This window comes from Peromyscus leucopus, chromosome 19 (genome assembly GCF_004664715.2).
Source record: "Peromyscus leucopus breed LL Stock chromosome 19, UCI_PerLeu_2.1, whole genome shotgun sequence".
NCBI classification, from domain to species: domain Eukaryota; kingdom Metazoa; phylum Chordata; class Mammalia; order Rodentia; family Cricetidae; genus Peromyscus; species Peromyscus leucopus.
Genome location: NC_051079.1, coordinates 78,507,143 through 78,517,220, shown reverse-complemented (window position 1 = coordinate 78,517,220; position 10,078 = coordinate 78,507,143). Strand labels below are relative to the sequence as shown.

General features: G+C 46.8%; 1 protein-coding gene across 2 annotated transcripts in view; it reads left to right on the top strand.

Annotated features, from left to right (window-relative positions):
• The first annotated feature begins 1,075 nt into the window (after positions 1–1,075).
• The window catches only part of LOC114696096 (palmitoyltransferase ZDHHC11-like), a 30,653-nt gene continuing 21,650 nt past the window's right edge, over positions 1,076–10,078 (top strand). Inside the window, exons 1-2 of one of the 2 annotated variants that reach the window (XM_028873652.2) lie at positions 1,076–1,366; positions 4,931–5,152. In XM_028873652.2, coding sequence (XP_028729485.2) covers positions 1,295–1,366; positions 4,931–5,152 — 294 coding nt within the window. In that variant the 5' untranslated portion in view covers positions 1,076–1,294. Of the gene's footprint in view, positions 1,367–1,404; positions 3,030–4,930; positions 5,153–10,078 lie in introns of those variants that run through there. The other variant, XM_037197250.1, reaches the window with a different exon arrangement.

Here is a 10,078-nt window from a genome sequence, read left to right as displayed (position 1 = left end):
TCATCATCTTGTCTGATGTGATGGTGGGGACACCTGTTGTATCCTGTAGGCCAGTTGGGCATCCTGCTTCTTTTCAGGAATAAAAAAGCAAAGAAGACCCCACCTTCACAGGCCAGCTGCAGATGGACGTTAGGTTTTGAGGGGAGAAGGGCTGTGGCTGGAGGGGTATAGTAGGTGGCATTCCTGGTATAGGCAAGCAGGGCTGGAAGCAACCATGGTCTATGGGAGTCCTTGAGATTTGCCACAGTCATTGGGAAAAGACAGAAAACATCTCACCTCTGGATTAAAGTAGTAGTTAAGTGATTGCAGCTGAGTCTGATCTGAGCCAGGAGCAGCACTTGTTAAAGACTGCCTGCTTCCTGGGACCAGTGTCAATGTCCCTTGGCCTTGAGACTGCCACCTCTCTGTTTAGGCTAACTCAGCTCTAGACCAGTGCTCCCACGGAGGGAGACTAGGAAGGTTTATTCTGGGTCTGCAACATCATGTGATGGTACTGCTCTGCTCCAGTCTCCAGGAGGCTCCCAAGCCTAGGCAATTCTGCAGCATGACCGAGTGGCAAGCTCCTAGGAACAGAGATTTTCTTCAGGGCCTTTCTCACTGGCACACTGCCCTAGGTCTTCTACACATGACCAGTGTGACCTCAGTGTAGTAAGCTAGAATGGGAGCCTGGGCTAGCAAAGGGCATTTGGGCTGCACTCTGGAGGTCCATGTTCTGTGGTCCCACAGTAGGAGGACTACACATGAGCCTTGGGAGATGCTGTTGTTTCCTGGGTCTCAAGCCTGAGGTACAAGTAGAGCCATGAGCACACAGACTATTTTTGACAATTGGACATTCAGCCATCTTCAGAGGAAAGGAAGAGAACCCAGTGCCTTCACTGTTGAAAGACCTTTTATCTTTAGTTGGTGGCATTAACACCATAGATCTAAACCATTTACCATTTATATAACTCATTTGGTACTTTGTGTTATTATGCACCTACTACGCCATTAAGTTTCAGGACATTTCCATCACCCTATGAAGGAACTCCATGCTCACTGAGGTCACTAGCTCATTCTCTGGATTTGCCAGTTCTGGGTATTCCACAGTAGTAGGATCTTATATTTGCCTCTCACTGTTTTATCTTGGAGTCCAACCTTACTTAGGTGACCTCTCCTCACCAGATACTGCACCTTGGCCACTGTTCAATACTGGGTACTGGGGAGGCCCTGGAAGCCAGACATTTCTGGCCAAACCAGAAACTCATAACAGCTGACTAGGTAGGGTACAGGGTGAATCTTCACCCTCACTGACTGGATGTCACCCATAGACTTGCCCTGTACCTGCTTCTCACTCCTGGGAAACCATCAACATCTCAGGAAAGGAAAGGTGAGATCAAGGTATAAGATAGTTGAAACCCACTGCATCTCTTTTAGATTGGAATGTGTGTGTGTGTGTGTTTGATTCATATATATTCATGAAATCTCACAAGTTAAATGGAAGGTGTGTGTGCAGATGAGGGTTATACAGATGAAGGTGTGTTCAGGTGAAGGTATGTATATGTGTACATGCAGATAGGGATAAGTATTGGCGTGTTTCTGGGTGAGCATTACACAGGTTAAGGTATGTACTACTGTGTGTGCAGATGAAGCTGCATGTATGCGAAATATATGTACAGATGTGGGAGTGTGCCGGTGAGAGGTGTGCAAATGGGCTATGTAGAGGTGGGATGTACAGGTGAAGATATGCAATCAGGTGTATGTACACAGGGTACATTTCTCCAAATCTTCAAAAGGAGAAGAGTAAAGCAACATTGGTACTACCTTTTGCTCTAACATGAGGGCCAAGTGAATACTGATCAGACTTTGGGCTCAGCAGGAGTCCTCAGTTTTCATTAAAAATGAGGAAGTTTTACCAAGACTAATTTCCAGCCCTGCAGAGAGGTTGTGAATACATCTAGAGATCCTGAGAGCCACACAATAATGTGAGGGGAGATGCATTATGGGAGGCTTACTGTCAACCTTGAGAATCCAGCAGCCCCCAGCCCCAGACTGACCAAAGCAGAGATTCTGAATCCCAAGAGTTACGGTTGGTGCCACACCATACCAGACTGGTTCTTAACCTACTCTGCCCAGTGTCTTCAGTACGTTACAGTCTCTTAATAATGTGCTTCCCATACACTTTGGACAGTGGCTTCAGGTTAGACTGTAGACCCTGGGTACCTGGCAGCAGAGCCAGATACAGCAGCCTTCAGCCACCACCAACATCCTGCCTGCAAGTGGCTTTCTGGGGGTGATGCATGCTACCTTAGAGGCGGCTGTGGATGGAAAGGGATGTATCCCGTCCATCCCATCTCAGTCTCAGGGGTGCATCAGCAGGGAGCATCCACATCATTTTAGGAGTCCACAAATAGAAACTGGACGTTTCTTAAGCTAAAATTTAAGGCACTGAGGGAAAAGGCTTAAGTAGTATTGTGTTTGGAAATTTTCAGGAGAGCATGGAGCTTCAACTCACCACTCAGAATCCATAGTCTAAGAAACATCACTGGGCCATCCAGACCTATGGCCACCAGAGAGGAGTAGGCCGCAAGCATAAGTGGTCAGGCTCAGAGTTTTGTGTTTCTCCATGAAACGTGTGCCCCTCGGCTTCTACAGCAGAAAATGATGGGGATCAAGTGTGAAGAAGTTGGAGTTGGAAGTGCATATCAGAGAGGCCCCCCCACAAGCTGATGGCCTTCATTAAGAGATTACAATAGTTTTCTAGTAAAAAATCAGGACCAAGTAAAGCCAATTCAGGTGTCGGTGGTGAAGCTGGGCTCTGTCTTCAGAGTCCCATCTACCACGCTACCCATTTTTCTCCCACCTCTGTTCTGTCCCCCAGCCAGCATCAGGTAGTCTCCTTGGTTGCAGGGGCTGTGGCTTTATGAGCTGTGGAACCTTCCTTTGTGAGGTGTTCCGTATCTGCTTTGTACGTGGGAAGGTCCCACCACTGTTTAATGAGTCGGCACTGAGCAAGAAGTATCTGATCTTTGCTGCTCAACATGCTGAGAGAGGTGAGAAGGCAGAGTAGACAATGGCCGTGGGCAGTGGGGTTTCACCTCGTAGCTCTCTGGACCAGGGCCTCACAGATAGAGTTTCAGCCCATCAGAGACCCCAGCTATCATGGGACCTCTTTGGTTTCTTGGAGCTGGCAGGATTTCTGTCTGATGAACCTCTCCACGGGGGCATACAATGAGATGTCCAAGACTGGGAAGGCTCCTCCTGAGAAATGAGGGTACTGATGGGAAATCATGAACAGATGGGTGAATAACAGTAGTGTTGGACAGTTCAAAGAGAATTATGGGAGGCACCTAAGGCCAGATGTAAGGACAGAATTCATGACTGAGTAACACATGCAGGAAGCTCTGGAAATGTTGGTTGTAGCTGTGTTAGCCATGGCAGAGTCCCACACTGAAACCTACAATGAAAGTGGGGGGTATAGAAGCAAGAGACCTGAGCCAAAATAGTCACAGATGCTAGAAGCTCCCAGCACCACTGATTCTTGAATCTGAAATCACAGCTCACCAGACTTTGCTGTTGATTGTTTTTCCCTTTTGAGTGGCCCACCACCTAGCTCCCAAATAAATCACACACAGAGGCCTTTTCATAGTTATAAATGCCCAGCCTTAGCTTTGGCTTGTTTCTAGCCAGGTTTTCTTAACTTTAAATTATCCCTTCTACCTTTTGCCGCTGGGCTTTTTCCCATTCTCTTACTTCTGTAATCTTTCACTCTTACTCCACGGCTGCTGTGTAGCTGGGTGACTGGCTCCTGAAGTCCTCCTCCTTCTCTACTTCTTTTTTCCTCCCAGATTTTTCCTTCTATGTATTCTCTCTGCCTGCCAGCCCTGCCTATCCTTTCTCCTGCCTTGCTGTTGGCCGTTCAGTTCTTTATTAGACCATCAGATGTTTTAGATAGGCACAGTATTCACAGAGTTAAACAAATGCAACATAAACAGAAGTAACACACCTTAAAATAATATTCCTCAGTGAGGGTCACAGACATCCTTAGTCTTCAAATTTTGAGAGGATCAATCATGCTCTTATGAAATGAGTGAATGAAGGGACTCCGGTTCAGATGGTGGGGTGCCACTCTGAGGGAGGCAAGCTGGGGTATTGGCAAGTATCACAGGCAGAATATGGACAGATGCCTGGCAGAGGAGACAGTATGGGAATGCCAGGTAGCAAGGGGAGGACTCCAGATGTCCTAAGAGCTGTGTGATGCACATGTTTGATGTGGGGAGTAGTGTCCTGTGTGTGTTGAGCTGTATGTTCTGTGTGGTGTGTAGCTTTGGGTGGTATGTATGGTTCAAGAATGTTCTCACACAGCAACAATATCAAAGTTGAACTTTGGGCCTGTTAGGAAGATGAGGACTCACCTTGTTGGCTCACTGCCTGGCCCTTTCCTGTAAGATCAGTCTACTGTGCTTTTCCCCTTGTCCCAGCCCCCTTTCTAACGTTGTCCCTTCATAGCAACACCTTTCTAGGAGGGAGTATACTGGGTGGTAAGGTCCTAGGGAAATGGATGAATTTGAGTTCTTGTATAGGATGGCCTCTGTTGTTTTCTTTATGTATTTTCTGATATTTGTCACTTGAACATTCAGGACAGAATTGTGTCAAGGAGAAAGGTGGGGCTCTAGCCTATCTGACCCAACCAGGGGTCTATTCATGGATAACTGTGCCCCCAGAGGTGGAATGGACATATCTAGCCTTGTGCCCACTATTTGGGGGGGGTGCTGCAAACCTACCTGTCATGTCAGGGATCTCCTTCCAAGCCTAGTCAGCCATACTTACCTGCCATACAGATATCAGCTTTTGGTCCAGGTCCTGGTGACCCCCCTGACAATGGCAAGTGGTATTGCAGGCCACTCATTCTATGCACAGGGACAGACAGCTTTTTGCTCTTTCTGTCTCTCAGATGAACGTCTGTGGCATGAACCGGAACCGGGTCCTCCCAGAAACCCAGGCCAACAATATGAAGAAGATACTACCACGCCCTTTGTCCAGGGTGAATGGCTGGTCACCACCCCTCCACTCCTTCCAGGCAATAACCTGGACCACCTATCTGGTCATGTCCATTGTCACCTTTGGGATCTTCATACCCTTTCTACAAACTCGCTGGAAATATGCTGCCTATGTTGTATCCTTTGTGCTAGTGGGGTGGGGTCCTGGGCTGCCTGCCTCTTGGAGGTGGAGGGGCTTCTGAATGTCTTCAAGAACCCCATCATGCCTATGCAATGGGCTCTGTCTCTGCCTAGACCACTCGTTCCTGTGGCCCTGACGTCAGTCCTGCGACTCCACATTCCTGATAGAAGGGGCTTTTGCTACTGTGAATATAGAATCTGCTAGATACAAGGTGACAGTAGGGCCTCGAAGTGGTGACCCCAGGAAAGGGAAGCAGCTACAGACTCCAGTCATATTATCTTTCTTACAGTGCACAGAGAGGCCCCTCTCTGTTGACTCAGAGTAGCTAGATCAATAAAAAAAGGACTTGAGAAACATATGCTTGGCTGCCTCCAACCCACATCCTGCCAATGTGTTTGTATAGCCCTATAGAGTCTAGCCCTAAGGCATGGAAAGGCCTTTAGGGAAGTGGGAAGTCCATATACTGACTTCTTTGTGGTATGGTGTATATCAGGGTGGCCATTTGGGATCTAGCATCACACTTAGCATCTCATCAGAGAAACCAGGTCCTTACGCGAGGGTCCACATTAGAGCCAGTGCCAATCTGCTGCAAAGTGGGCCTGTGTCCAGAAAATACATCCACAAGCCATAGGCGAGCCCTGGATGAACATCTTGGTGAGAACATAATCTGGCTGTAGGCTCTAAGGGGCACTTTGCTTTGACTGACATTCTGCAGGCCCTGGAGTCAGGAGAACTAGGCAGATATGAGTAGTGGTTAGGAAGGAGGGAGTACAATACACAGGATTGAGTAACTGTTACAAGAGCCAGACCAGATACTGTGATTTCTTGGGGGCTGCTTTGCTGAGACTGGGTATGGCAGTATCTCACAGTTACCCACTTCATCAGTCAGGCCTGGCTAGTTTTCCGTTTTTCATATGCATGTTCAGGGGATATTCTCTAAAAACCTCAGATGTCATAAACTATCACCTGTAAATGCTGTGGTCAATATCAGAGCCTGGCTTTTATGCTCATAACCACCATGCTATCATCTTCCAGGAAAAGCATCTATCACTCATTTCCCAGTGTCCTTATTACCAGCACCCCTATTTTCTTTATTATTTTATAGTGAGTCCTGGGAATTGAACCCAGAGCTCTCACTGTTCCACGGCTTGTAGTGGCAGCACCCTGAAACTTCCTGCAGTGTGGCAACTCTAGACTTTGGTTGAAGAAACTGGGGCAGAATATCTCCCAATTTAGTGATGGCTGATTCTTTTCTTCTCAGTGGTAGAGGTTTATCTGTGGGAAGGCTCTTGATAATGAATTCAATGTAACAGGTAAAAAGTTATTCAAATTTTCTGTTTGATCTTATGTTCATTTTAGCAAGTTATGTTTTTCATGAAATTTGAATATTTCTTCTAAAATGTCAAATTTCTTGGATACAGTTATTCACAATATTGCCTATGCTTTTCATTTCATCTCTGAAGGACACAAATGTATTTTGGACAGGTTTTTCTGTATAACCCAGTCTGGCTATGAACTTGTGATGCTCCAGACTCAGCCTCTCAAGGGTTAGATGTGTGCTTCACCACTACATCTGGCTTCAGGACATGTAGTATCTTCTTTGACTTCCCGTCTTCCCACCTTCCTTCCTTCCTTCCTTCCTTCCTTCCTTCCTTCCTTCCTTCCTTCCTTCCTTCCTGTCTTCCTTCCTGTCTTCCTTCCTGCCTTCCTTCCTTCCTTCCTTCCTTCCTTCCTTCCTTCCTTCCTTCCTGTCTTCCTTCCTTCCTCTTCTCTTCCTCTTTTCTTCCTCTCTCCATCCTTCCCCCTTTTCTTACCTGACATTGGATCTCCCATGCAGCCCACACTCCCCATGAACCCCCACCCTTCCTGCCTCAGCCTCTCAAATCTGGGATCGCAGGTGAGCACCACTACCCTGACTCTTATAGAGAATCACCTTTACAATTTATTACTTTTCTCTACAGTTGGCCTCTTTTTATTTTTAATTTTTCAGCTTTTACTTTTATTATTCCTTATTTCAACTAACTTCAAGATTACTGTGATGGTCTTTTACTATCACTCTTAAGTGGGAATACAGGTCATTGGCTGCCTCACCAGAGACTTAGAGTTCAGTCTCTGGGCCTTGTAAATGCCTTATGCAACTACACTTTCCCCAAAAGTTTGGAGCCTATGCTGTCTAGTTTTTATGTCAGTTTGACACAAGCTAGTCCTTTCAGAAGAGGGAAGCTTAGTTGAAAAAATGCCTCTATAGTACTGGCCCATAGGCAAGTCTGTGGGTCCTTTTCTTGATTGATAATTGACGTGGGAGAGCCCAGTTCACAGTGGGCAGTGCCTTCCCTGGGCCAGGTGGTCCTGGATGGCATTAGACAACAGGGCCAGCAAGCCATAGCAAGGAAGACAATAAGCAGTGTTCTTTTGTGGCTTCTGCTTAAGTTCTTGCTTCCAGGTTCCTGTCCTGCTCAAGTTCCTGCCCTGACTTCCCTCAGTGATGGACTGTTACCTGGAAGTATACAATGAAATAAACCCTTTCTCCCCCAAGTTACTTTTGGTCATGATGTTTTTATCACAGCAATGAAAATCATAACTAAGATAGGTCCCATTTCCTGTACTCCTGGAACAGGCCAACGCTAGTTGACCATGTAGTCTTTGCTAGTGGATGGAGACTTATTTTTAGGGAGAAACTAATGATGCCCTTGGCAGGCACACTGTGAGCACACACACATCCTGGCAACACACACCCTTATGAACACACATCCTGAAACACACATCATGAGCATATATACCTTGGGTACTACTTACATCTTAGGTACATTCACCCTGAGCATATGTATATCTCAGTACATATATCACAGGCATACATGCATCCTAGGGACACGTATGCCTGCACATATATGCAAACACACACATACTTCCCAGATGTAAGCATCCTGTGTACATATATCTCAGGCACACATGCTTCCTGGGAAGACTTCCTCTACCCTGTATTATGCATCCTGGGGACACATATGCCAAGCACATACACACATATCCCAGATACACATACCCTGGGCATATGTACATTCCAAACACACTTGTATCCTTGGCAGAACCCCACCCCCACCCCGAGCACATGCCCTTGAATATGTTCACATCCTGGGCACATACATCCCAGACATGTGAATCCTGGACACACTTTTACTCAATCCATCTTGCAACATTGGGTCCTGTTTGGGGAGATAAGATGAGGATGGCCTGTAGGTATCAACTACAGGTACAGTGAATAGCTTCAGATCCCTGTCTGCCCCATGCTCAGGATCCAAATAGGCAGCAACATGCTCTTCCAAAGCCCAGGTTCTATCCAGTCACCAGGATAGAGTGAGCATTTGAGCCATGCAGCACTAAACCATGTAGAAGTTCAAGTGTCCACGAGGGAGGGGACAGGAAGATGTAGTTGCCTGAGTCATGCTCTTCAAACACGCAGCACTCCACCAGCCTGTTCCCTTCTTCTCATCAGGGTGACAAGTGCCAACTCTCAGTGGTGGCCCATCTCACTATACCTAGTATGCATCCCATGAACCCTGCTGTACCCTCCTTGGTCCTCCAGAATCTCCAGACCTTGTTGCTGGCTTACTGAGCCTCCACTGTGTCCTGAAACCCAGACCCTTGCCCTCCAATATCCTCTGCCTTGGTTAGACCCCTCTTACCAAGGGCTCTCTAATGCCCCAGGTCTGCAGAGTTGAAAAGCAGAGCTAGTGGTTCTATGTGCTCCTCAGTGTAGCCTGTGGGCCTCCTGGCCCCCCGACCATGATGAGGAATAAGAGATGATACTGAAGTCATCAGTCCCATAGCTCAAGCCCTGGCTTCTATACATGCAACACCAGACAGAGCAGCCTCACTAGATTGTAGCAGGAATCTTAGAAGGTCTTATTAACAAAATCAAACCTGAGGCCAATTATTGGGGTGAATACTGGAAGATCAGAGAGACAGAACAAGCCACAGCTAACCTCACCTGGCCAATTTCTCAGCTGATCTTGTTTCCTTAGACTGGAAGCCTCTGTGTCCTCATATCTGAATGGCTCTCAGCTGAACTGCTGCTCAAAAGCCTGAAAGCTTAACCAGCCAAATGCTTAACCAGCCAAATGCTTAACCAGCCAAATGCTTAACCAGCCAAATGCTTAACCAGCCAAATGCTTCTAGTTTGGTCTTCACGCCTTATACACCTTTCTGCTTTCTGCCTCACTCCCTGGGATTAAAGGCTCGCTTTCTGGGATTAAAGGCGTGAGTAACCATGCTTGGCTGTATCCTTGAACACATGGATTTCTGCCTCTGGAATGCTAGGATTAAAGGTGTGTGCTACCATTGCCTATCCTCTATGTTTAATATTGTGGCTGTTCTGTCTCTGACCCCAGATAAGTTTATTAGGGTGTACAATATTTCGGGGAACACAACACCATCTCACTAGATGTCCTCAGCATGGGTGGAGAACAGGCAACAACCCAGCAATTTCTAATGTCTCCCAAGAGAACTTTTTAAAAAAACTATTTTTAATTTAACTTTATTTTATGTGCATTGTTGTATTGCCATGGGTGTCAGGTCCCCTGGAACTGGAGTTACAGACAGTTGTGAGCTGCCAGGTGCATGCTGGGAATTGAACCCAGGTCCTCTGGAAGAGCAGCCAGTGCTCTTAACCACTGTCTCCAGCCTCTCCCAAATGTACTTTTATAAGAGTTTTCAAAGCCCAGAATCTAGACAGCTCTGAGTCTTAAACATGAGGATAGAGCCTCTCTGTTTCTTTGGTGGAGCATGGCAGCTGCCAGTCTGATCTTGGCTGAGCATTTCTGAGATGTCAGGTAACCTGTGGCCTGTCAGGTTGACAAGTATTGGCACAACACACTGCCATTGGGGTGTAGCACCTGTGAGGACAAAGGTCTCTGCACACGCCACT